Here is a 27,957-nt window from a genome sequence, read left to right as displayed (position 1 = left end):
ACATAAGGACATAAATGTGGGTACAAAAACAACAACTGCCATAAGATTTTTTTTTAAGGGAGAAGTCAGAGCTTAGCAGTAATAAGTAAAAACATCATACAAACAAACCTCCGTGGGATCTTGGTGCACATTAAGTTTAATAAGAATTAATTATGTGATGGGGCTGGACAAATGACCAGGCATTTGAACAGAGAAAATAATGTCAGAAATCTGAACTAAGCCAGGTTTCCATCAATAGGCAAATGGATGAATACAGTGTTATGTGTGAACCGTTATGCAGCAGTTCAAACTAATAAACTAGATGCATACGTCCTCAGAGGAATCATGGTGAGTGAAATGCTAAGTTTCACAAAGATCCATACGGTGTGATGCCATTTATATATTTTTAAACCATGCAAAGCAACAGCTAATATGCACTAAATGTTCACCGTATTTCCAATAATACACTGGAAATACATTATATATGAATCAACTCTCTTAATCCAGAAAACAATCCTATGAGACATGATTTATAATGTCTATATCACACATGGAAAAAGTGAGAGATTAAAGAAATTGTCCAAGGTTACACAGCCGGTAAGAATCAGAGCTGGGATTTGAATCTAGGCAGTATGGTCCCCAAAGACTTGGTCACTATACCTATGCCCTCTCTCTTCTACCTCTTCCATATGCACACATATAAACAGATACATGTGGTAACATATAAGTGCACACACACACACACATTCACATGAACTTAATATTCATAAACTGTGTTAGTGATGGCCTTTAGGGAGGTTGGGAGAGGAAAGGATTTGGGAGGGGAACATAGGGATTTCAAGTTATTCTGTAATTTTTTTAAGATTCTAAGCAAATAGGAGGAAATGGTAACATTTGTTGAATCTGGGAACAGCCACGGCATTGTTCCTTCTGTAATCCTCTGTGCTTGTATTTGCTTTTTGTTCTGCAAAGTAATTCCTTGTCAAAATAAAAAATTCTGACTTTAAAGCCTTGAAGCCCAGAGAAGTTAGGTAACATACTCCGAAGTCAACCGTGAAGACCAAGCTAGAACCTGAGTCCCCAGACCCATGGCCCCGTGCCTGCTCTGCAACCCCGCACTGCCTTATTTGTGAGCAGACTGCAGGCATGAGAACTGAGCCAGCCTAGCTCATCAGGACATCTTGGCTCCACTTCATGCATTAGCTGCATTCATGAGAAGTTGCATTTAAATAAAATATTTGCATATCAAATCATATTATTCCACTTATTTGCATTATAATTTTGGAGATGTGTCCCCACAGAGAAGAGTTTACTCCCAATGTGTTAACATCAATCCCAATTAAGAATCACAGCATTCATGGAAGAGCATCGCAGTCCATGCCAATCCAACTCTCCCACAAAGCTCTCTCAAGAAAACCCCAGTCAGCTGGCCACAGAGACAACATCTCCAAAGGATACATATTAAAGTGTAACCCTATGTATTAATTCTGATTTTCTGGCATGCTCCCTCTAGGCAGCCAAAGAGATTACCAGGTATTCATCCACAGGTAGTCAGCAGGCCCCTCCAAGGGAAAGAATCATAAAATTCTATTAAACAGAATTCACCAGCTGACAAGATGCCATCTGTCCTGGTTGATTTAAAATACCTGCCAAGAGATATTTGGCCAGCTGTCCTTCGGTTACTCTTAGAGAAGCTACATCTTTATCACGTTGCCCGTATTTATTCATTCCCACTCTCCTGAGTCAGGAAAACAACCAGGAGGTGGAGTGGGGCCAAGGCAGACTCCGCAGGTATAGACTCCTGAGTTCAAACCCGCAGTTTGCCTCCACAGACAGTGTGAGGGAGTGAAACTCCCTGGGGCTCCAATGTCCTCATCGATACAAGGGATAGGAAAATAGTGCATACACAGACGTGTTAGTGGAAGAATTAAGTCAAGTAAATTTTAAAAGTTGAGATAATGTTCCTTTTAAAAAACAATCCAGTTTAGACAAGTTATCCATTCTCATTAGGAATTAAGTACAGCAGTAATTGCAAGTATATGTGTGTGTGTCTGTGTGTGTGTGTGTGTGTATTTTTTTCCTTCAGAAAAAAAAGTTTCTTAAAGTTATATATGTAAGTTTTTTTTAATTATCTGAACTAACTTTACACTTATTTATTTGCTCATTATCTGTTTCACCTTAAGAGCCAGACTTTGCCTGATTTGCTCATTGCTATATTGTTTGTGCTTGAAAGAGAGCCTAACACATAGTAGGTGTCCACTGTATGCTTTCTGAATAATACTTTTAATAATAATAATAATGATTAGCATTTAAATTTCATTTTTATCACTTTCATTTTATATATATATATATATATATATATATATATATATATATATTGGGTCGGCAACTAAGTAATTGCGGGTTTCACACATATATGGCTTCAGTTGAATTTTTAGGTTTGCAGACGTAGTACAAATGTAAAACACATTTTGTATTTGATAGTTGGCTATTCAGCTGTTAATCAATAAAAAAAGTTTTTTGATCTGTTTTGTAGTTTTTGTTTGGCGTTCGTTGAAAAATGGAAAATCAAAAGGAACATTTTCGTCATATTTTGCTTTTTTATTTCCGCAAGGGAAAAATGCATCACAAGCTCATAAAAAGTTATGTGCTGTTTATGGTGACGAAGCCTTAAAAGAACGGCAGTGTCAAAATTGGTTTGCCAAATTTCGTTCTGGTGATTTTTCACTCAAAGATGAAAGACGCTCTGGTCGTCCAGTTGAAGTTGATGACGCCCTAATCAAAGCAATAATCAATTCGGACTGTCACAGTACAACACGTGAGATTGCAGAGAAGCTTCATGTATCACATACATGCATTGAAAATCACTTAAAACAACTTGGCTATGTTCAAAAACTCGATACATGGGTTCCTCACGAACTGAAAGAATCACAGTTAACGCAACGCATTAGCAGCTGCGATTTGCTAAAGAAATGTAATGAAAATGATCCATTTTTAAAACGACTGATAACTGGCGATGAAAAATGGGTTGTTTACAACAATATCAAGCGGAAAAGATCGTGGAGCAGGCCAGGTGAACCAACTCAAACAACATCAAAAGCTGATATTCATCAAAAGAAGGTTTTGTTATCAGTTTGGTGGGATTACAAAGGAATTGTCTACTTTGAACTCTTACCACCCAACCGAACGATCAATTCTGATGTCTACATTGAACAACTAACGAAATTAAACAATGCAGTTGAAGAAAAGTGGCCCGAATTGACAAATAGAAAAGGTGTTGTATTCCATCATGACAATGCAAGGCCACACACATCTTTGGTCACTCGGCAAAAATTAATGGAGCTTGATTGGGATGTTTTGCCACATCCACCATATAGTCCTGACCTTGCACCATCTGATTACTTTTTGTTTCGATCTTTACAAAACTCCTTGAATGGTAAAAATTTCAATAATGATGATGATGTCAAATCGTACCTGATTCAGTTTTTTGCTAATAAAAAACAGAAGTTTTTTGAACGTGGGATTATGATGCTGCCTGAAAGATGGCAAAAGGTCATTGATCAAAATGGGCAATACATTAAAGAATAAAGTTATTTAGTTCCATGAAAAAATTGTCTTTGATTTTCTTTAAAAAATCCGCAATTACTTAGCTGCCGACCCAATATATATATATATATATACATACATAAAAGCCTAAGCAACTGAATGACCAAACAACCAAATGACCAGTAGACCAGTCTATGGACTATGACACACACTGTCTACCATGGGACAGAAGCTCATTGCACAGGACAGGGCTCCCTCCTGTTTGGATCGGGCCTGCGGGGATTGGGCCAAAACTGGCTATAGACATCCCCCGAGGAGTCCCAGATTGTGAGAGGGCTCAGGCCAGGCTGAAGGGCACCCCCCCAAGTGCACAAATTTCATACACTGAGCCTCTAGTGTGTGTGTGTGTGTGTGTGTGTGTGTGTATATATAGATGCCTAAGCGACCGTTGGACTCTTCGACCCTTTGACTGGCAGCTATGATACACACTGACCACCAGGAGGCAGATGCTCAATGCACAGGCATGGAAACATGGAACAGACTGATGAATCTCTGAGGGAAGTGGGGAGGAAGGAGAGAGGAAAGAGATTAACCAAAGATTTTATATGCATACATAGAGGCCCTGGCCTGTGGGGTTTGGGCCATCAGGCCTCCAACATCCTCCAAGGGGTCCCAAATTGAGAGAGGGTGCAGGCCAGGCCGAGGGACCCCACAGGTGCACAAATCTGTTCACCAGGCCTCTATTAAATTTATATTTTCAAAATTAATCCTTAAAAATCTCTTGTACCACAGACATTGCATTATTACCCAATATAAGGGGTAATAATGTTTGAAGAGGAAACAAAGTCTAAGAAGTAAAGTGATTTGCCCGTGTTCAATTTGTTAGTATGGAATTGGCTCATATACCTAACAGTTTCTAAAGAATGCTTATCTTTTTATATTCTCTGCTGTCTCTCCCCATCTCTGCTTTCCTTACTGTGCTATTTGATGGAGAAGGAGAATGACTGAGAAAATAGACTCAGTGCAGATGTTAGAAATATTCAGATTTGGGAAATAAATACAGAGTTTATTTGCTCTATGATATACACTTAATCACATAACCACTTAATGATTTTCCAAAACATGCCAGCGCAGGTGTTAATTTGCCCAAGAGAGGGACTTAAAAGCCCACTCCACTCCAGCAGCCTGCTTGAGTTTTATTTTGGCAAGAGCAAAAATACCTATATTTGGGAGATGCTGGTATGTGAATTGAATCACCCCACTAATTGATTAAATGCAAAGTTGCACTAAATCACTCCACTCAAAGTGAGGTTGACTCATAAATGCTCCCAGAGGTAATTAGCAACGAAGCGCATCCAATCAACAGGAAAAACAATTCAGACTTGAGCAACAGTGGGTGGCAGAAAATCTGGAAGATCAGCATTAAACAAACCCTTTGGGTAGCTCCATCTTACTCAAATTTCCAAGCATTAAGAGCAATAGCTCAAGCTTCAAACATCGTTTTGTAAAAATGAATACACTTGGGCAGTGCTCCTATGCAACAGAAACCACAAATTTAATTCCCATTTATCTTCCAAGGCCTCGTTCAGGCGCCTCCTCTCTCAAGGAGCCTTCCCTGGGTTATCCAGAGAGAAGAAATTACATACTCGGGACTTCACCCATACCCCACTGCAAGCCAATTCTATTTTCCTCCACATGAGAGTGTCTGAGGGCATGCAGTGTCTGTCCTTCTAGACCTGAACCTCACTGAGGTCAAGATCTTCACCTTATTCAGATGTGTCTTACACAACATCTAGCATTAAAGCCTAGCATGCCAACAGGTGCTAAAAATCTCAATAGTCTCCTGCAAGTATCCCACATTAGCCTTTGTTCTATCTTGTCACATAAAACAAGTTACTTGAAAGGTACTATCTAATTTTTTTTCTCTTTAGAAACTCCTAAAATAGAACTCATGAAAGATAGCACTTTCTGAGGGGAAATAATCAACACAAAGAATTTTCACTCATGCATATCCTAATTCGCTTTTAAAAATGAAACACCAATAGACAGACACATCCTCCCAACTACGTGACAGTAAGACACTGTCAAGAAATATTGTTCCAAACCCTCATATCTTCTGGGTTCCAGTCAAGGCAAAGCAGAGGTATTCCAAAATGATTTTTAAAAAGTCTAATGCTGGTTCAGGGGAAGGAATGGAGAAAAAAAAATCTCATGGACATGAACACAGTATGGTGATTGTGAAGGGGGAAGAGAGTGGGAGTATGTGGAGGGTGTAGTGGGAATAAATGGCAATGGATGGAGACTTGACTTGGGGTGGTAAACCATACGGTTTCATATGAATTAAAAAATGCTAATACTGGTATTTAGGATGTTTATTAGTTTACAGGAGATGGATACCAGTCTTAAACATAGCCATTCATTCTTCCTACCCCTACCCCCAATCCCTAATACAACATAATTTGTTTTGGGCAAGAAGAAAATAAAAACCTGATTTAATTTTGTGCACTATACAAGAACAGCAATAACAAAGACAACCTTAAAAAGCTTGGTAGCCCCAAAGTAAATCCTATCAAACTTTAGAGTTTGGGTTAGAGGAGAATTTACAGTTAAGTGAGCTTTCTACTTAAATGTACCAATATTTTAATAGGCTACTATTGAAACAAAGGGTTTCACTCTCTTAATATGTGTCAGCTCAGAGCTGGACTGAGATGGTGAAATATGAGAAGAAATAAACAGTAATGAAGGAAAGAATAATAAATTTGTTTTTATACTTTACACTTTTCAAAGTGCTTTCTCATTCACTGTCATTTAGTTATTGCAATCAGTCTGTGTATTCTTCTCATTTCCAGATGCTTGAAGACATTAAGAGACATGTCCACTGGCAAACCTAAATACTCCCTCCAAGTATTTTCATTTACTCATTGATAAAAGGCAGCAATAATAGTACTTTCCTTATATGGCTGTAGGGAGGATGAAATTAAGGACTGAGCCCTAATCTTCTGCCCACTCTCCAGTCCTCTGCATCCCCCACTATCCAATCTATCTCTGCAGGTTAAAATCTGACATCACTAACACTCAAGATAGTTGATACACATAGGAGAAGAAGGCCAAAGTTACACCCTATAACTTAAAAATGTATGGACTCACATTTAATGAGTTAAGGTTGGGATTAGTACTGATGTAGCACTTCATATGTATTAATTTATTTCACCCTCACTATAACCATATACAATATTATTACCCCAAGATCAATGAGTTAATGGTGATAAAGAGCTTAGGTAGCTTGCTAGTTGTTATGATACATTAACATTGAAAGATAGGATTGTGTAGCTTTCCCATGTTAACTGAGCAGTGGTAAAACAATAAAATCTGCAAGCCTCTTCAGACCTGCGCTGTCCAAAATGGTAACCCCTAGCCATATATGTCAATTGAGCACTTGAAATATGGCTGAAGAAATAAATCTGAATTTGAATTAATTTGAATTTAAATGTAAAATACATATTCAATGAGACAGCAGTTTTCAAGGCACTGGATATGAGTCAATGAAGGGCAGTGATCTCTGAGAGATGGAAAACAAAAGAAATGAGCCTTACAATTACCCAAGCTTACTGCTCTGATAGAGTTCCCAGACTGTGGAATAGGGAGAAGGAACTGAGGTAGAGCCCAGCAATCTCCCTGAATTGAAGTGAGGAAGCTGAGAATCTGGGAAGACCAAGGCACGAAGATTTCACAGGACAGTATTCATAAGAGGAGACCACAGTCCAGGGAAGAAAAATAGGGGTCTTTCCAACAATCAGTATTCAGTGGAGTACTGATGAGTGCATGCATGTAAGAAAATTTCCCAAGAACAAAGAACCACCATCTAAAAGATTACCGTGCCCAGCATATATTCAGGACTGAGAACAGTACCTATTCCCACGAGTTAAACTAGAAAATCTCATGATTTATGGGGATTGGGTAGAGTATTGAAGGATGGAAAATAATTGACTCTACTCTAGCTATTGGCACAGCACTGATCATGGTCATCTAAGAAATATTAAAAGTATGATCCAAAAATATCAAATTGTTTTCCAGTAACTTAACTGTGTCCTAGAGCAAAAGTCAATAATATCGATAAGAATACAAAAATATCCTGCACCAATACACAGAAAGAAAGAAAGAAAGAAAGAAAGAAAGAAAGAAAGAAAGAAAGAAAGAAAGAAAGGAAGAGAATTTTTTAAATGAACCAATTATCATTGAACTGTGGAACAACTTCAAGCAACCTAAGATATATGTAATTATAGTTCCTAAAGAAGAAGGGGGGCAAAAACATTGAATATATAATGGCCAATTTGTTTTCTCAATTTGATGAAGCTCAATAGATTCACTCACACAAGGAATATGATGAAAACCCACACCAAGATATGTTATAATCAAATTGTTTAAATCGGTGATAAAGAGAAAGTCTTAAAAGCAGAGGGGAAAGTTGCATTTCCTACAGAGGAACAAAGATAGGATGACAACAAATTCTCTTCAGAAACAACACAAGTGAGAAGACTCTGGATCAACCTCTTCAAAGAATTGGGGAGGAAACTGATAACCCAGTATTCTATACCCAGAAAGAATATATTTCAAAAATGAAAACAAAATAGACTTTCTTAGACATACAAAATCTGAAATAATTTGTCACCAGCAGACTTGCACTCTAAGAAATGTTAAAGGAAGTCCTTCAGGCTGAATGAAAATGATACCAAATGAAAATGTGAATCGACATAATGGACTAAAGAACACAGAAAATGGTAACTACATGAGCAAATATCTGACTGATTTGTTATTAGCTATAGATGTTCAAATTATAATTGAGTTGATAAAAATAACAACAATGTATGTAGTATGGGGTTTGTAACATGAGTAAAAATAAAGTGTATAGCAATAATAGAACAATAGTCAGGAAGGGAGAAGTAAACTATTAAAATTTTCTCATAGATAAAATTGTAGACTATCACTTGAAGGTAGACAGTGTTAATTTAAAGATATAAACTATAAGCCCTAAAACAATTGCAAAAATAATGAGACAGAAAGTTATATATAGCCCACCCAGTTGGCTCAGTGGTTGAACATCGACCTATGAATCAGGAGTTCACAGTTGGATTCCCATTCAAGTACATGCCTGGGTTGTGGGCTCGATCCCCAGTAGGGTGCATGCAGGAGGTAGCCAATCAATGAGGCTCTCTCATCATTGATGTTTCTTTCTCTCTCGCCCTCTCTTTCCTCTCTGAAATTAAGGAAAAATAAATAAGAGACATATATTTTAAAAATTAATTTGTATATGTCAAATATGAACATTATAAATCAATTATACTTCAATAAACCTATTTAATTTTTAAAATCTGATAATTAATATGTATGCAATAACTTGGCAAATAAACATTTTTGAGTTTAAATTTTATTAAATCTAATACAGTGCAATTATTTCAGGTGAAAATTTTGCTTCCAAATTAATATACATTGTAAATATAAACTAGATGTTAAAGACTTTGTAAGAAATTACAAAATATCTATTAATAATTTTGTGGCCATATTTGGAAATGATAATATATATTATATACTGGGTTAAATAATAACCACTATATAAAATTAATTATATAGGCCCACCCACATAATTTAATTTCACCTGTTTATTGTATTTAACATGGCTGCTAGAAAAATTAAAATTACAGGTACAGATCATATTATATTTCTATTGGACTGTGCTGTGCTGCAAAGTAGGACTTATTTGGAATACCCTGAAAGCATTATAGTGTTAATATTTCTGCCCAATAGTGGGTAACCATCCTATGGTAAACACAATTATGCACCCCAATAAAAAAATGTCCACATCTTAATCTCAAGGAGCTATAAATGTGTAACCTTACTTAGGAAGGGGCGGGGGGGGGGGGGGCGGGGGGAGGGGGGGGGAGAGACTTTGTAATGTAATTAAATTGTAGATCTTGAGATGAGATTACCCTGGATTATCTGTGTGGGCCCAGTATAATTGCAAGGGTCCTCATAAGGAAAGAAAAGGAGACGGAAGAATCAGTTCCAGAGATGACAATCTGACTACAGAAGCAGTGGTCAGACAGCCGTAGGGAGGAGTCATGGAGTGTGGCAGTCTCAGGACACTGGAAAAGGCAATAAACTGATTATCCTGTGGAGGCTCCAGAAGGGACACAGCTCAGCCAACACCTCGATTTTATTTCCTAAAACCCATTTAGACTTCTGACCCCCAGAACTGTAAGATCATAAGTATGTTTTGTTTTAAACCACTAATTCATGGTTATTTGTAATAGCAACAATAGGAAACTAATACAGATTTTGGTATCAGGAAGTGGCTTTGTGGAGTAATATGAGACTGAAACATATTTGAAGACCACAGTAAAAAAAGCCTAACTGCCTTGAACATACGGTTAGTATGCTGGATACCAAACATTGTCACTAATAGAGAAATGTGAAAAGAGAATCCGGAAGGCTGGTCAACCTTAATTGCTCTGAATGGTCAGAGCTAATCACTCATTGTTTAGTTGAGACATTGATAGTTAAAGCAACCTCCACCTATTAATCATATGTAAATTCTTGCTGATTGTCTATTATTGAAATTTCCTGCCTAAAGGACATGGGTGCTTCTGATAGCGTCAATAAAAGGGATAGCAAGGCCAGAGCAGTAGTAGTCCTCCCACTAGAGGTGGACTCCCGCCTGGCCCTCCATTTTCCTAAATTAACTCTTTTCCAGTCTCTTTTCATTTGTGTGCAACCTTCTCCAGAACACAGAACCCTGAAGAGGAACCCTGAACCACACAGGACGTTAGTAGAAATCTGGGTGATAAGTGGGGACTCAGAATGAGGAAAAGAGCATGGTTAAAAAAATAGAACCCCTCAATTTTCTTAGTGAACATCTAAATCATTGTCTACAGGCTATTAAAAATATGAACATTAAAAGTAATGCTTATAGCCGAAGCCAGTTTAGCTCAGTGGTAGAGCGTCGATCTGCGGACTGAAAGGTCCCAGGTTCGATTCCGGTCAAGGGCATGTACATTGGTTGCGGGCACATCCCCAGAGGGGGGTGTGCAGGAGGCAACTGGTCGATGTTTCTCTCTCATTGACGTTTCTAGCTTTCTATCCCTCTCCCTTCCTCTCTGTAAAAAAATCAAAAAAATATATTTTAAAAAAATAAAAATAAATTAATAATGCTGCCAAAACCGGTTTGGCTCAGTGGATAGAGCGTCAGCCTGCGGACTGAAAGGTCCTGGGTTCGATTCTGGTCAAGGGCATGTACCTTGGCTGCAGGCACGTCTCCAGTGGGGGGTGTGCAAGAGGCAGCCAATCAATGATTCTCTCCTATCATTGATGTTTCTAGCTCTTTCTCCCTCTCCCTTCCTCTCTGAAATCAATAAAGGAATATATTTTAAAATAATAGTAATAATAATGCTTATAAAAATAATACTGCCTGTGAGGGCTAAAAAGGAAAGAAGGAACATGTTACTGGAATTGGAAACTCAAAGACACGGGATCCTGGTTATGTAATAGCAAAATCTTAGCCAAACTGTGTCCTGTTTTATAAGGGAAGCAATTATAAGTGATGAATTTGGGCATTTGGCAGAGGAACTTCCAAGCAAAGTGCTGAAGGTGGGTTCGCCTGGCTGTTATAATGAGTTGAGACATTAGGATGCAGCAGGCATGAATTTTTGGGGACCAGAGGGCAGACTTTGTGATAAGCAAAATAATAAGTCCCCAAAATGTCCATATCTTCACACTATGTTTCCCCAAAAGGGACTTCGGCCTCTGTGATTAAATTACCTTGAGCTGGAGAGATTATCCGGGTTTACCCAAGTGGGCACAATGTAATCACGATAGTCCTTACAAGGACCTCAGTCAAATTCCCATAATGAAGTTACTCTTCCCACAGAAGCAGCCGAGTACCCCTCCCTGTGGCTAGAGCCTGGTAGGAATCCCAGAGGCAGCTTCCAAAGCGGAGAACACAGCTGTGAGAGAGCAGCGTTCTAGCCCAGTATGTCCACACTTGTGGGACAGACAGATGAGTGAATAGTGGGGAGAGCAGGCCAAAGATCCTCTTATAGTGCACACTGGACAGAAGACATTCCTTCTTCATTTTGTATTATAGTTAACTGCATTATGGAACGAAGGAATTTTAATTCAACTCAAAAGGTCTATGTGCCATGCCGAATACAGGCCCTGGAGGTGAAGGGGGAACTAGAGAGGCACGACTTCTGCCCTCACAACCTCTGCCCTCACGACGCTCACAGACAGGCCCGGCTCCCACAGCAACTCTGTGGACAAGTGTCAGCAACTTCCCTGGCAAAGAACGTCAAGGCCACGCAGCAATACCTGCGCAGATGCACAGTGAAGAGGAGAGGACTCCGTCGGTATTCTCCTACCCACACCCAGCGTACCTCCTTCGATTCCTCAGTAAGACTAAGTGGAAATGAACATACCTGTCGTCATCCTATGGGTCATCACGTAATAACTGAATGCTTAAGTTACCTGCACAGTAAATATGTAAATTTCACCCCACCTTGATGGTTCAGTCGCTCTAAAACAATCCTTTTGTTATCTTCACAAAAGGCCAAGAAAACATAAAAACATCCTGGCAGGCATTTCACAGAGGACTATCCAGGCTGCCCCACCACCTCTGATCGGGTCACTCCCTGCTCCAGCCTCCACCCACTGCTCTGAGAGTAAAGTACATAACCAGGCTGGAGTAATATTTACAACTGTCAATAACAAGAACATCCCCACCCGTTGATCAGAATGGACACTGCGCCTATCAATCATCAGTCCCCCACAGCCATGGCTCCCAGCTGAATACCAGTTCTGCTTACAGGGCCCAGTGCAACCCAGCCCCTGCCTACCTCTCCAGCCACTCACCACCCTCAGCCATGCTCCTCCGCTTTCTGCCTTGAGACCTTCATAGGTACTATTTCCTCTCCCGCAATGCTCTGAGCCCCACCCCTTCCTACACCAGCTTTTCTACTCATTTTTCAAATCTCAAAGGACATAGCACTTTTTGAGGGTACCTCTCCCCACGCCAGTTAAACCAGGTCTGCCTGCTACTCTTCTTTGACAGCCTCTACATCCCCTTCGTTGTTAAGTATAACAACTGGAATTCAAGAACCCCTGTGTAATGACTGTTTTCCTCACTCTATTTTAGAGCAGGGGCTGTACCTCGCTTATGACGCTTGCTGGTAGCCCTACTATTAGCATGTTGCCTGGTTCGCAGTAGGAGTTCCATAATAATAGCTAGTACTTACTGAGGGGTTCCCTGGTGCCAGCACTGTTTTAACCACATCACTTGATTCACTCCTGGCAACAGCCTCACGAGGTAGTATGAGTATTTCAGATGAGGACACAGCAGAGTCAGATAAGTAACTGCCCAAAGCCTCAAAGCTTGTTAGTGGCGGGGTAGGAGTCTGATCTCAGGCCCTCAAGCTCTGGAGCCCATGCATTGAAGAAGCACATGATACTGCCTTTGGATGCTTGTTGGATGATTTAATGAACTGTAGTCAATTGTAGTGGGCATCACCCACTACACAGCACCCCCAAGAGAACAGAGCCATAAGATACCTGTGTTCACGATGTGTCCATTAGATGAGAAATGCAGGAAAAGGTGTAGTTTTAGGTAAATGTACAGATAATAAAGAAAAAAATATGGCTGGCAATGGCTTTCAAGGACTTTGCAAATTCATTCCACTTTACATCCCCACCAAAATCCCCAGAGAGCCCAGTTGCTGTGGCTCAGGGGCTAAGCATCACCCCATGAACCAGGTCAAGGGCACATGCCTGGGTTGCAGGCTCGATCCCCAGTAAAGGGAATGCAAGAGGCAACTGATCAATGATTCTCTCTCATCACTGATGTTTCTATCTCTCTCCCTCTCCCTTCCTCTCTCTAAAATCAATAGAAACATTTTTTTAAATCCACAGAGAAGTTTCTCACTGCAAAGCAGTTATTTCATGTCCTGTCATGCCCCCTCTCACACCATCAGAACAACTCCGGAATATCTGAACACCCTCAGCATTCCTGAGCATTCCTTATGACAGTAACACGAGACACAGCAGAGATGATCTTCCAACAAATACACGCCAGGTGAGCACCCCTCAGGCTGCCCTCATCCCCACGCTCTGCCCTGTGCCAAAGAAGAAGCGCCTTTACCTTGAAATAAAAATGCTTTGCTGGCATTGTGCAGTCCGGACACCTGTGTGACGCCGAGGGTAGTGTTCACGAGGTCAAGTTCGGTGATAATATCCATCTGAAGGTTGGGATCTATCCCAGAGCCCAGCACTGAAAAAGAAACAGAGGGCTGTCTTGGCTTCAAATGCAGACTGCTGGCAGGAATGTGGAACAGAAATTAGAGAAGCCAGTAGTGGCCGGGAATACGAGGAAGCCAGTGATGATGCTTGGGATGCTCTCTTGCTGGGCAGAAAAGAAGGCAACTCTGCTCAGTTATCCCCCTGACATGATAATTTCCTGGTCCCTTTTCCCACACAAACCCCCATTTGTTAAAGACCGATAATCCCTTGTCGTAAACCAGTAGTCAGCAAACTGCAGCTCTTTGGCCCCTTGAGTGTGGCTCTTCCACAAAATACCACAGCCTGGGCAAGTCTATTCTGAAGAAGTGGCATTAGAAAAAGTTTAAGTTTAAAAAATTTGGCTCTCAAAAGAAATTTCAATCGTTGTACTGTTGATATTTGGCTCTGTTGACTAATGAGTTTGTTGACCACTGTTCTAAACCTTAAGGGGCTAATATAGGTCAGATTCACAATATATCATACATTAGAAAGGTAATATAATACTACATATTATGCAACATCTTCAGCAAAACCTAAATCAGTACCCCATAATCAAATACAGTATTTCTGGAGCAAAAAGTATGACATTTTCCTCTAATTGGCTAAATAAAGACTATAAATAGCCTCATCTCCATTGAGGTCAAGTTTCACCACCAAATGAGCACAGCTCAGGGTAGGTTTTGCTGTCAGGTGAGTAATGGAGAAACTTTGGGTTTCTTTTTAAAAATATATATATATATTTTTTTTTATTTCAGAGAGGAAGGGAGAGGGAGAGAGAGATAGAAACATCAATGATGAAAGAAAATCATTGATCGGCTGCCTTCTACATGCCCCCACACTAGGGATCGAGCCTGTAACCCAGGCATGTGCCCTTGACCAATTAAAACCTGGGACCCTTCAGTCCGCAGGTCAATGCTCTATTCACTGAGAAAAACCAGCTAGGGTGAAACTTTGTGTGTCTGAGCTTTTGTAGATCTAGGGTCTGTGGATACAGAATTGCAGCCCTAAGAATCGTGGCATCAGAGTCAGATACAGCAGCGAAATCTGACCTCCTGTCACCAATGAAGACCTCAGTGAGCACGCCCTACTCATCAGGCTCAACCACCTGTGTAAAGAGGAGGGCAATGGAGAGAGAGCCTGTCCCTGGTAGAGAAGGGGCAGAGGGACTGGCCAAAAAGGAGTCCCTGGAACAACAAGTGTACAATTCCATCCATTGGACTCTAGATATGGAACTAGAAAGTTAGACCCTGACTACTGTTGGAGAACTTTAATGCAGAGACATGGTCCTGAGTCCACTATTGCCCCGGCTAAGAAATGGCAAATCCCTAAGGCTGTGTCAGAGCCACTCCTACCATCACCACCCCCCGGGAGGACAGTTTTGCAGCATGATATACCCAGGGCTGCCAAGTGACTCCCAATTATATGCATTAATAAGGCTACAGCTCATTCTAAGGGACTGTGTTTAAGCCATTCATAAAGCTGTGTCTGTCTACGCTTAGCATCTCAATGGTGCGGTTCTGCTTTCACAGTTGGGAATGTTTTAATCAGCAGCAGCTGTCAACTTTTGTTTTCATGGTAATGCAGCCGCTGAGGCAAGATTTGGAGAGCCTGAGCCCAATGTGTCCCGGAGAGACTGAGTGGATGTTCATGGGGACATCATGAGCTAGTACAGCCTCATCTGTCCTCCCTCCCTCTGCCCCACCAATCTGGGAAGGCAATCTGCCCTCTTTGCTCTTCCCATGAGCAGCAATCAGGACTTCTGTCAACAGAAGGTGGGTCAGCGAAGGGTCTCTGAAGCTAAAGCCTGTCACAGCCAAAGCAGACTAAGAGCTAAGTTAAAGACACAGTGCCTATAACTGCCTGCTCCGTTTGTGTCAGGCCTCCCTTGTCCTCTGCCCTGAAGATTAAAAGTTTCCCCTTGGCATTGCAGCAGATATGAGACCGGTTTACCCAGAGGCCCCTCTTCCATCCATCCATTTATTCCACATTCATTCATTCATTCATTCATTCAATACTTTTCCAACAGGTATTCCTGGGGCTTACTGTGTAACATCCACATTGCTAGGCTCCAGGGATGCCCTCCCTGAGCGTGCATTCCTGGGGCAGGGGGTGAGGAGTGGGCAAGAAAGAAACAAGATAATCTGAGACAGCAGTGAATGCTAGCAAAAACCAAAACAGAGTAACACAATCAAGAAAGCAAGTTGCATGGGGCTTTAGAAAGGATGGTCAGGGAAGGTTCTTCTGAGCTGAAACTAAATGATGAGAAGGTACCAGTAATGGGAGACCTGGGGGGAGGGGGAGAAGCTCTCCAGGTTTAGAGAACAGCTAGTGCAAACCAGGAACAAAGTCGGCATGTTCAAGGAACAGAGAAAAAAGCCTAGTGTGGCTGGAGCAGAGTGGGCTGGTGGAGGGAAGAGTGGTAGGAAATGAGGCCAAAAATAGGGCCTGCCTTGTGAGCCCTGGAACGGGGTGTCATTGGAGGGCTTTCAGGTGTGTGTTTACAGGGCAGAGGAGTGGGATAGGCTAACTTACATTATGGTTTCATTAAGTTTCCATCCTGCCTCCTGAAACTACTCATCCCTCACACAGACTCAATTCCCAAAGACTGACTGAGCACCTACTGTGTGCAAAGAAGCACTGAGCTAAGTGAGTGTCTACCCTCCACCCAGAAAGGGTTGTGGAGACAACACTAAACTAAGAGTAGCATGGGCCTCCTGCTGAGAGTGAGCTCAGCTAGCAGCAGTGCTGTGAGCTCCTGGAAAAGGCCGGGAAGGAGCTAATATTTCAGTGTGATCTATCGTGTTCCACACCTCTATGGCAGAAATTAAATCAAGAGTGATCTCAGAGGACCTCCATGGTCTTCCTCTGGACAGGAATTTGGAAAGGACCCTTAGCAGGACATGAGAAGAAGGACGCATCCCCGTAGCCCCAGCGCCTTGCCCAGGGCCTGACATGGCAGGCCCTGAATTTAGGACCCAATTAATTAACTGGTAAGTTGATGTATGATTACCGCTTTGGGTGCAATGACCTCAGAGAAATATGCATATCTGGGGAAACCATGAGAGGACAGGATGGCATTCAAGCCAAGGAAACTTTCTAAAAGGGCTGTGGTGGACTAAATTATTGACTTCAAATCTCCACCCCTCCCATATTCACAGCCTTGGCTGTGTTGCTTTGTAGTTCCCTCCACTAGGGCGGGAGTGTAGTCCCCACTCTTTGACTTTGAGCCTGGCCATGTGACTTGCTGGGGTCATTGGGAAGCTAGCAATGTCACACGAGCAGAAGCATGAATGGTCTCTTGTCCCTCTGCACAGAGATGGTCCAGAGAGACTGAGACAGAGGGAGCAGATACCCTTCCTGAGTCTGGACACATGGCCAGCCAACTTGGCCTAGATCAGCCAACAGCTGATCAACCTCCAAACACGTGTACTAATAAATGTGTTAGGCCACTGAACTTTTGGTAGCTTATTACACACATTATTGTGGCAATAGATGGCATGCAGGGATTGAAGACCCATCCTTACGATGCCAAAATCTTCCAGACTAGGAGCCCTGCAGCTGGACAAGCCTAAGAGGCACTCAAACAGATTCTGTAAACCTGACAGAAGACCCCTGGGGGTGCCCCTGGATCCCTGTCCCCAAATGAGAACATAGCGCCCTCAACCCAGAAAGTGTTATGGAGACAACACTAAACTAGGAGCAGTTTCAACCTCTCTCACCCCCCTACTAACTCTGTGCCCTTGGAAAAATCCCTTCACCTCTCAGAGCCTCCCAGCCTCCAGAGGTTTCCGTGGTAACGATGTGAACACTCCCAGCACATCTGAGGTGCGCTGCATCTGTCTTTCATAAGCCCAGCTCTTCAGGCCATTCCAGCTCCCTGGCCCCCTACCTCCCAACTCCTGCACTTGCCTAGTGACTAGAAAGGTTCTCCCTCGGGTTTTGCTTTGTAAAATCTATACATTACCAGTACACCTATATTCACTCCTCCCCCTACAACAGGGGTCCTCAAACTTTTTAAAGTGGGGGCCAGATCACGGTCCCTCAGAGAGCTGGAGGGCCAGACTCTATGAACTACTAATTCCTACTGTAACACCTCGGCTGCGCTCACTGCCCAAAAAACCTGGCGGGCCGGATCAGACTCCTCTGCGGGCCGCATGTGGACCGCGGGCCGTAGTTTGTAGGGCCTACAACCTTTACTTGAAGGAGCTTCCCTGGCTTTAAGATAATCCCTTTGCTCTTGCCATGAAAACAGCCCTCAGAAACAGAACAAGAGAAATCAGTAAAGCTTCCAGATACGGTTCTCTCCTCTTCCTTTAATTGGTCCCCCTCAGGATGAAAATGCCTCATGCCTGTAGCAGCCTATGTAAGAGGCAGCACTTTGCACACTGCCTGAGGAGTCAGACAGTGTATTAATGAGATAGCATTTACACAGCCTCTCCTGGACCTGATGAGGTATGAGGTTGGTTTCATGAAAAATAATTCTACTTTAATGCTTCTGCTTCTGGTCCGAGCATGGAGCTGCTGCCCTTTCCAAGGAAACTCTATTAAAGTTTCCCACTTTGGCTGTAAGTGCTCTACAAATGGCTGGAGCTGAGAACTGGCATTAAGCAGAATAAAAAAAAATAAATTAAAAAAAAAAAACCTTCTATGGAAGAAATATGTTTTAAAACCTGGAAGGCAGAGTGTCACTGTCTCAGAGGCACTTGGGGCCTGGCTCTGGGATTCGGAACCTCCACCCTCATCTCCCTAATCTCCTAGGACACCTGCTGCTGCTACTGGCCGATCCCCAGCCCTGCCCGGGGAGTACTCAGGGCCAGAACCTACTCAGTCCACTTCCTAGTAACAGGCCTACGCTCCCAAGCAAATCCTCCTGGGCCTGGCTCACTTCGAATCTAATCTGGCTCATTGTCCATGGTGACAGCTGCTCCCCCCTGGTCCATGTAGAGGGATGTGATGCTGCAGAGATGTTCCAAGACCTCACTTTACAGCAGGATTTCACAACCACCTGATAGAACGTGGGTCCCCGGACTCCTACAGAAGTCGTTAATATCCCCAAAGGCAATATCCCTGCAGGATATGCTCTAGGCCTGTTCCAATCAGCCAACATTTCACACGATCACTGTGGGCTCTGTCCACAGCTCCATTCATTCAGCGCATAGTTAATCAGCAGCATAGGTGTTTCAGAAAGGAATCTCTCCTTGCCAGCCGGTGGCCCCTGGGTCCACCTCTGCCCCCTGCCTGGCGACTAAAACACGCTGGCAAGCCAAGGGGGAGCAATCACTGAACTGATGTCATTCACACTTCCAAGCCATTGGAGAAAACTCGTGGACAGGATGTGGCATTACTGCTATTATTGTAGCCTTGGAACTTTTCATTATTAATAATGTACCTGGAAGTCTCAGAATTATCTTTCACCCACAGAAGATTGGAGAACAGCACCACCTATCTTGACCCCTCTTTACTCTGTAAAACAAGTTCTCTGAACAATGGGCCGTTTCAGCAGCTTCCGGTGACACCTATCACTACATCTTCTCCTGAGTGACTGCTACCGCACTGCAGCGCTGCTTTTAATTAAAGTGTGCCTGATATCATCTACTCATTTCCATTAAAAGGCAAGGATATCGGAGCAGCGCCCTAAATGGCCCGCGTGTTTATTTCATCTTGGACTGTTAACAGCCCAGACAACAATTGCGCCACTTGACAAATAAACTTCCCAGGCGCCTGTTTGGATCCTGATAAAGTAATCACAAGACAGCCTCTGCTACCTAGGAGGATGGATGGGTGTTGCAGAGCTGATGGTTAGGGCAAAAGCAAAGAGGCTGCCCCCAGAAAGCTGCTGAGCAAACCCCTTCAAGCAACAATAAGTTCTAGTAAAAGAATTGAGATATAATTCCCTTCCCACCCACCTCCCACACACCCTCACGGCTTCTCTGATTCTTCCGATGATTTTTGCAGAAGAAAGGTGTGGTCTCTGGTGTTGGAGTAGTGCCAAGTGGCACTGGAAACCAGGCTCCCTCAGCAACTGCCACTACCACCGGGGCAGCCCCTGCCATGCTCTTCTTCGCACAGGCTGTGCCCTCTGCCTGAAATGCTTTCCCACTTTGTCCGCCTGTCCCTGCAAAGCCTTCCAGACCACTCCCGATGGTCGCCTCCTGATTAAAGCCTTCCCTCCCCAGAATCCACTCCTACTACGCCCCCTCTGTGTTTTTTAAAGACAAACTTACACTCCCACCACCTTCCCAGCATCCTCCACCAAACTGTAGAGTAAGAATACAATGCTTTGGGACGGAATGGGAATGAATACACAATGCAATATACAGATCATGTATTGTAGAATTGATGCCTATATAATGTTATTAACCAGTGTTACCCCAATAAATGTATTGATTTATTAAAGCTTTCCAGTTCCTGTCTAAGGTTCTCAGCTAAACTGTAAGTTCCTGAAAGTCAAGGACCACGCCGTTTCCTTTTTGCATAAGCAATCCCTGCGGTCAGCAAGACCTCAGCTGTTCATGGAATGAATGGATAATCTTCCCTGCCACAGAATGCTTACGTGCTGCAAAGGAGTTGGTGTGGGGAAGGGGGAAAGACCTTGATCTTGAAGATCGAACCCTGGAGGCACTGCCCACTTCCCAATGGAGGCACTCTTTGCAGACTTTTCGGAGGAGTAATGAGAACAGAGTCAGGCAGGCTCGGTGGGGATGCGCACCTGTGGGTGCGAAAGGACCGGCGGGTGCCCCCCCCCCTTCCAGGTTCCTCCCAAGGCTCCTCTGAAGATGCCCAGTTCTCCGAGCACCTGGCTGGGAGCCCACCCTCTGCACTAGCCTCTCCCGCCCTGATCTTCCGGGGGGCGCATTTCTCCAAGTTTGTTCCGGATTTTTTATTATTATTATTATTATTATTATTATTATTATTATTTTAAACTAACGCAGCCTGTTAGGGCCTGAACTCAACAAGCAACTATTCTGGGCTAGATAGAGCCTGGGCCAAGTCTCCGAAGCCTGGAAATCGCGGATGCAGACAGGAAAGGGATGGGAACTGGTTTTGTCCGTGGATCAGTTCACACACAATCTGCCGCTAAGCAGAAGGAAACCTGCTGCCCAGGTCTGTCCCAGCAGAAAGAGCCGGCGGGGATCGCCCAGCTCCCATGGCCTCGGCGGGCGAGCTCACTGCCAGCGGGGGGCGCCTGGGGCAGGAGGAGGGAACTTTTGAGCCAACCCAAACCAGGCCCTCTCCCCAGCCCTCGGGATAAACTTTCAGTCTAGCCTGGGAGGGAGGCTATGCCTCCAAGAAAGGGGAATAAGAAGCGGTAAAAGAGGAAAGGATAAACGCACAGGGGATCACTACACACCGGTTCTGAGGCTCAAAATCGGCAGCGCGCACTGAGGTTGGCTGGGGTAGGAATAAAAACTACACACACACTCACCCGAGAGCCCTAATGTAGCCAGTTTCCTACTCCATCCTACCTCATCCCCATCTCTCCACATCAACTAGCCTCCGGGAGAAGGCGGCAGACAGCCGGTCCCCAAACCCCAGGGGGGCCGAGTGGAAGCTGGAGGATGGAGGTGCCCCTAGAGTCCTCACCACTGCGTGTCTGCAGGCAAAACCAAGTAAGGACCAGAAAATTACTCCCATTAGCCTTGTTCTCACCCCCATCCCCTCCCCAACCTCCACCCGCAATCACAGCGCAGGGAGAACGGGTGTGGAGCTGGAGAACATCTCCCCGACTGTCTCCACCGCTCCAAATCCCCAGTGATTGTAAGCCCAGCACGGGGCACCGGGGCATGGGGAGGGCGGGGTAAATGCTCCTGGAGTCCCCGCTGGGGAGGGCCAGAAAGGGGGGGGAGGGGCCGAGGAGAGCGCGGAGCCCGGGTTCGCACGCAGCCCGCTCCCCGCGCCGCGCCCTCCGGAGCCCCAGCGGCGCCCTCCGCGGGCGCGACTCCCGGGCCGCCCCTGCTCGGCCGGCGGGCGCAGACAGGCTTCAGTGCCCCTTTCAAGTTGTGGGGTGCGGGCTCTCGGGCCGGCCCTGCGGTGGGCTTCCACCCGGAAGCCGGTTCCTAGCGGCAGGAGGGTGCGCTCCTGCGGCCGCGCCCCTCACTCCTGCGTCCCCGAGGCTGCGCCCTCCCCCCCCCCCAAAGGGGTGCTCCTCGGGGGCATCTTCCAGCCGGGGGTCCCACTTCCCACCCTGGCACCTGGCGCAGGACAAATAGGACCGAGGGACCTCTCCACGCTACACCGCCCTGACCCGGACCGGCGTGGGGGTCGGCGCCAGGTCCCCCGGCGCTGGGGTGGGCGCCGGGCACGGCGGAGGGGCTCCCCCTTTGCCTGTATCCCTGCGACGACCGCCCAGCCCGTTCTTACCTGCTCTGGCGGCGCACACGCAGAACCACACAACTAAAACCACATCCAGCGGCATCGCTCCCGGGGGTCCCCGAAGCGGGGCGTGCGGGAGGCAGGAGAATGCGCCCGGACCTCGAGGCGCGCGGGGCTCGGAGCGGCCAAACTTGCTAGCGGCGGCGGCGGGGGAGGTGGCGCGGCGGCGCCGGGCGTTGCGCTCGGGGATCGCGCCCTGGAAGGCGGCCCCGGCCGCCCCGCCCCCGGCCCGCCCCCCCCACGGCGGGCGGCGGCGGCGCTGGGCTCCGACCCGGCCCCTGCGGCGGCGCCGCCTCGGCCACTCCCGCAGGTTGCGCTGGGCGCGGGGATCCGACGGGATCGGGCGGGGATCAGGCTCTCCTCCTGCCCCCGTTCAGCTGCAGGCGTGGCCGCCGCTGCTCCCGGGAGCTCGGGCGCCGGAGTCCCTGGACCTGCGGCCCAAGGGGAGGCGGGAGGCGGGAGGCGCCCTCGGTTTCACGGGCTCCAGCCCGGGCGAGCTGGCTCCGCCGCTGTCGCCGCCTCCGTCTGGTCGGCGCTGCTGTGGGGGCTCCCGAAGTTGCCACCGATCATCCCGGCCGAGAGGAACCGCGGGGCCCCCGCGCGTGGGCTTCTCCCCGGGGAGAGCCCTGACGGGGAAGGTGCACGGAGCGCGCCCAGCGCCTCCCGGGAGACAATTAGTCGGGATTCGCTCCGGCAGCTGGAGGGGAGGAGCGCTTAGGGAGCTGCGGGGAAGGATGGATGGCAAAGTCCTGGCTCCCACGTGCACCTCCGGTCTGTGCTCTCCGGGGCCTTCAGAGCCGGCGCACGGGAGGGAGGCGGGGGGTGGGGGGGTGTGCACGGAGAGGGCGCTGAGGCAGCGGGTGCAGAAAAAAGGTTCCCCAGCGGAGCAAGCTGCCGTGGGGGTCTGGGAACCTCTCTGCAAACCTTCCGGTTCTGCAGGGCAAATGCTGCCACTTAGGGGACATTCCTAATCATTTTATTTCCCTTGGATGCCTTTCTGGGTGGTTTTGTCAAAAGCCCTCTTCTGCGTTCCTGGTCCCATGTCCGCCTCTCCCAGGACCCTCCCCCACCCACCCCCATCCCAACCCCCATGTTCGAAAGAGAAAAGCTGGGCTTTGTGTTATAGGCGCGTACAGGGCGAGAAGTCCTCCTCCCTCTCTGTGGCACTCCCCTCCAAACCCCGGCCTTCTCGGTACAGATCTTCCGGGTTGTCTCCCTTCCACCCAGGAATGCTATTTATCACTAGATGCAAAGCCGTGAAATCAGATGACTTGGAACCTCTGGTTTGTACCAAAGGAGCCCCCACAGGAGGTAACGCCCCCTAGTGTGCTCACACTCTTCCTAAGAGCCCACACCACCCCTTTGATACACTCCACGGGGGTCCCAGAGGAGAAGGGAAACTTCTGGAACAGAGCTCCCTCACATCGTGGGAGCCAATCCAAAGTTCCCCCCATAAGGAATCCACTTCCCTAATAAGGACCTTCTACCCTTGTCCCCTCTTGCAGCCCCTCTCACCTCCCATAGTCCTGACCCCAGGAGTCCCCATTGGAAGCCATCCAATGGCTGGCACTGCTTATTAGGAGAGAAGGATTTGCCTGCGTGCTCTGGTCTCTGCCCTCTTTTTCTGGATATTTCTGTGTGCAAGCCACGGTCCCACTTGGTCCTTCCCAGTGTGGCCCTTGGGCCGATGAAAGAGAATGAGAACAAGCAGGTCGACTCCGGCTCAGGCAGCAGAGGTCGAAGGAAGGAAGCCAACCTAGAAGCAGGGCTGCCCTCTCCAGAAGCTGAGCTGAGAGAGTAAGAGATCAACTGATGTCAGCCTGAAAGGATCCTCCAGGTCTCCTGGGATTCAGCTGAAGCCTAGGAGGGATCTGTCTGCGTTGATTCTGTTTCCATCACAGCACTTTTTCCCAGGCACTCTCCTGGAGCTCCTTACATTTACAGCTACTAGTAAAAGCACACATCTCGAGGAAAATGGAATTCCTTGAGTTTAGTTAGGCCTTGTGATGTGGACACCATAAACCAGTTCTGCTGTGAGAGGCAAGCCCCTCTCTCTGCAGTTCTTTTTTAAATATATTTTTATTGATTTCAGAGAGGGAGAGAGGGAGAGAGAAACATCAATGATGAGAGAATACGCCCCCTCATGGGGATTGAGCCCGCAACCCTGGCATGTGCGCTGATTGGAATCGAACCTCCTGGTTCGTGTCATGATGCTCAACCGCTGAGCCACACCTGGCTGGCTCCTCTGCAGTTTTTAAACCTCCACAGGAGCAGCTTTTAGTCACTCGGAACTGTTGTTTCAAAGGCCTTTTTATTGATCTCAGACATCCCAAGATCCCTAGATGTCCCAGTGACCCCAACAACGGGAAAATGTGGTCTGGGTTAGAGCTGTATCTTAAAGTCTCTGTATAATTAGTTGGTCCTGTGGGATGGGGCTTTTAGCGTGTTCCATTAAAAAATAAAGCCAGACATATGTCCCATCAAAGCTTTGCTGCATCACACCCATTAGCAGTAACAAGGGCTAATCTCAGCAAGGTCATCAATCTCCTCGGATAGCTGAGCACGTCAGTCTTCCTCCTGTGAGTGCATTTCTCGAGGGGGGACTTTGAATGTGTCAACCTGTTAGGCTAAGGTCCCCTTCATAGAATTGGCCCGCAAATCTCTGTAGTGGCAACGAAGGGACTATGTGACCATTTGTGGTTGTTGTTGGGATGTTGTAATGGGACCTGTACTCAGTTTACCCAACGCCTTATCCCATGTCTGCCCTGCCCTTCCGAATGGTCTCCCTCCACAGTTTTCCCAGGAGCCTGGAGCTCTTTGTCTCTTTGTCCTGTCTGCTAAAAGTTGGAGAGCCTTTTGCTCAGCGCTCCCCTTGTCTCCCAGCCACACTCACTCCTATGTGTTGTCAACCAGCCTAATAGCTTCAGCTACTGTCTGTATGGGTGACTCTCAAAGCTGTGTCTCCAGCTCAGCCTCTCATTTGAACCCCAGGCTTACATACCCAACTTTTTTTTTTTTTTTTTGGGGGGGGGGAGGGCAGGGCCATCTTAAGTGTAATATGGCCATATCATCAAAATTAAAGACATTTGCACTTCAAAGGATGCCACAGGAAATGAAAAGAGAATACACAGAACCAAAAAAAAGAGTGTACAAGTCTCATACCTAATTGAAACTTGTACTTATTAAAAACAATAGCTTCATAATAAAAGATAAATATAGCCCAATTATAAAATGGGTAAAGTTTCGAGTAGACACACACACACACACACACACACACACACACACACACATATATATACAAGCAGCCAATAAATACATGAAAAGATGTTCAACATCATTAGCCACCTGGGAAATGCAGATCAAAACCATAATGAGCCTGGCGTGGCTCAGTGGTTGAGTATTGATCTCTGAACCAGGAGGTCACAGTTTGATTCCCAGTCAGGACACATGCCCAGGTTGCAGGCTCGATCCTAGGGAGGGAGCGGGGTAAGGCATGCAGGAAGCAGCCAATCAATGATTTTTTTCATCATTGATGGTTCTATCACCCCCTCTCCCTTCCTCTCTGAAATCAATAAAATATATATATTTTTAAAAACCGTAATGACAAATCACTTCCACCCACTATGGGTGACTAAAAGACATAATAAACGTTGAGAAGAAGTGGAGAATTTAGAACCCTCATAAACTGCTGGTGAGAATGTGAAATGGCTCTTCAGACAAAGTTACCATGTGATCCAGCAATTCTAGTCCTGGGTACATATACGAGAGAAATGAAAACATATATCTGTACATGAGTTGTACATAAATGTTCACAGCAGCATTGTTCATAATAGCCAAAAAGGAAAAACAGCCCAAATATCCATCAACTGATGAATGCATAAATAAAATGTGGTATATTATACAACAGAATATTTTTCAGCAATAAAGAAAAATGAAGCTCCGATACATGCTACAACATATAGGAATCTTAAAAACATTATGGTAAGTGATGGAAGCCAATCACAAAGGACCACATAGCACCATATTATTCCATTTACATGAAAGACCAGAATGGGCATATCTATCAAGACAGAACATGCTTGCCTGGGGCTGGGAGGATGAAGGATTAGCAGGTGAGGGCTAAATGAGTACAGGGCTTATTTGGGGGGAAATGAAAATGTGCTAAAATTGATTATGGCGGTGGATGCAAAACTCATGGATAGTCACAACATACTAAAAGCCATGGACTTATACACTTTAAAAGGGTGAACTGTATGATATGTGAATTGTATCTCAATAAAGCTTTCTCGAAAACTTCCTCAATGATCATGAAAAAATACCTAATATGACTAAATAAGGACTCTTGACTTTTTCCTCCTCCCAAACTCTCTTCTCAGGGTGCCAGGAGTTGCTCTAACCAAATAACCTAGGGCCATCCTAAACATGCTTTGCTGATACCCCATGTCTAAGCCATTAAGCCCTTCAGGAAACCTTCAAGGAAAAACCCCAAATCAAGCACTTCTCACCAGCCCTCACTTCTCCTGCCTTCCTCCAATCCATCAGTGTCTCTTCCTGGGCTACTGCCCTAGATTCCCATTATTCTCTTGCCCTTGACAATTTAGACACACACACACACACACACACACACACACACACACACACACACACTGGCAGCCACTGTCTCTATTTTAAAACATCTATCAATCAAACCACATTCCCTTGCTCAAAATTCTTTCTGCACTTTTCCATCATATTTTTTTTTAAATCCAAACATCACACAAGGCCTTTGCCCACCTTCCCACCTTTTGCTCTCCCCGTTGCTCACCCCAGATCAGATTTCTCACTGGTCCTCAAAAATTCTAAGTTCATACTATCCTCACTGTCTTTACTATATTCACTGTTTCCTCTCCCTGGAACATTCTTTCCATCATCTTTGTGTGGGCCACTTCTCACATGGCTCAGATCTCTGCTAATGTGTCAGCGCCTCTAGGAGACCCTGCCTAAAGCAGCATCTCACTTCACCCTGGCCCTCTGCCTCCTTACCCTGCTTTAGTCTGTATAGTGCTCATGAGTATCAGGGATAATGATTTACTCACTGACACTTACTCTCTCTCCCCCAATAGACGGTAAGCTCCACAAGAGCAGGCTGTTTGTCTTTCTCACTCACCACCGCTCCTCTCCACCGAGAACAGTAGCTGGCACATTTTAGGTGCTCACTGACGTCTGCTGAATGAATCGATGCCTGCCATACTCTCCAGGAGGCAGCATGGAGAACTTCTTGTCGGCTTTCACCCACAGGCAGACTGCCTCGTCCCACTGGCCCCCAGCTGTTGCATTGCTGACTCTACGTAGGGCAACAAATTCCACAGAGAAAAAGAAGGGGGGAAAAGCCTCCTTTTTTGGACCCAAACCAGCTTTATAAGCAAGAGGCTTTTCCAAGGCTGAGAAACTCCCCATCTCACTCAGTGACTCCAGTCCCCTTTCCTAAGCCACTCCCTTTCATCCACGCAGCCTCTCAACTGCCTTCTCACAGTGGGCACACTAGTTCCTTTGTAAAACTGGGGGCAGAGGGATGAGAGGGCTGTGAGTACTATTATGGATCAGATTGTGTCCCCCAAAAAAATATATGTTGAAGTTTTCACTCCCGCTCCTGACTTAACTTGGAAATTGGGTCTTTACAGATGTAGGCAGGCTAAGATGGGGTCATTAGTGGGCCCTAATTTCAGTAGGGCTGGTGTCCTCATGAGAAGAGGAAAATGC

General features: G+C 45.5%; 1 protein-coding gene across 2 annotated transcripts in view; it reads right to left on the bottom strand.

Moving 5' to 3' along the window:
- NELL1 (neural EGFL like 1) overlaps positions 1–22,565 on the bottom strand; it is a 630,963-nt gene extending 608,398 nt beyond the window's left edge. The window contains exons 1-2 of one of the 2 annotated variants that reach the window (XM_084895301.1): positions 22,207–22,565; positions 13,709–13,837 (exon numbers count right to left, since the gene is read on the bottom strand). In XM_084895301.1, the coding sequence (XP_084751427.1) occupies positions 13,709–13,837; positions 22,207–22,261 (184 nt within the window). In that variant the 5' untranslated portion in view covers positions 22,262–22,565. The remainder of the gene's footprint in view (positions 1–13,708; positions 13,838–22,206) is intronic. The other variant, XM_084895300.1, reaches the window with a different exon arrangement.
- Positions 22,566–27,957: the final 5,392 nt, after the last annotated feature.

The sequence above is a fragment of the Pipistrellus hanaki genome (assembly GCF_964339955.1).
Source record: "Pipistrellus hanaki genome assembly, chromosome: 9".
NCBI classification, from domain to species: domain Eukaryota; kingdom Metazoa; phylum Chordata; class Mammalia; order Chiroptera; family Vespertilionidae; genus Pipistrellus; species Pipistrellus hanaki.
Note: the sequence above shows the minus strand (reverse complement) of the source record. Positions and strands in the feature narration are given on the sequence as shown.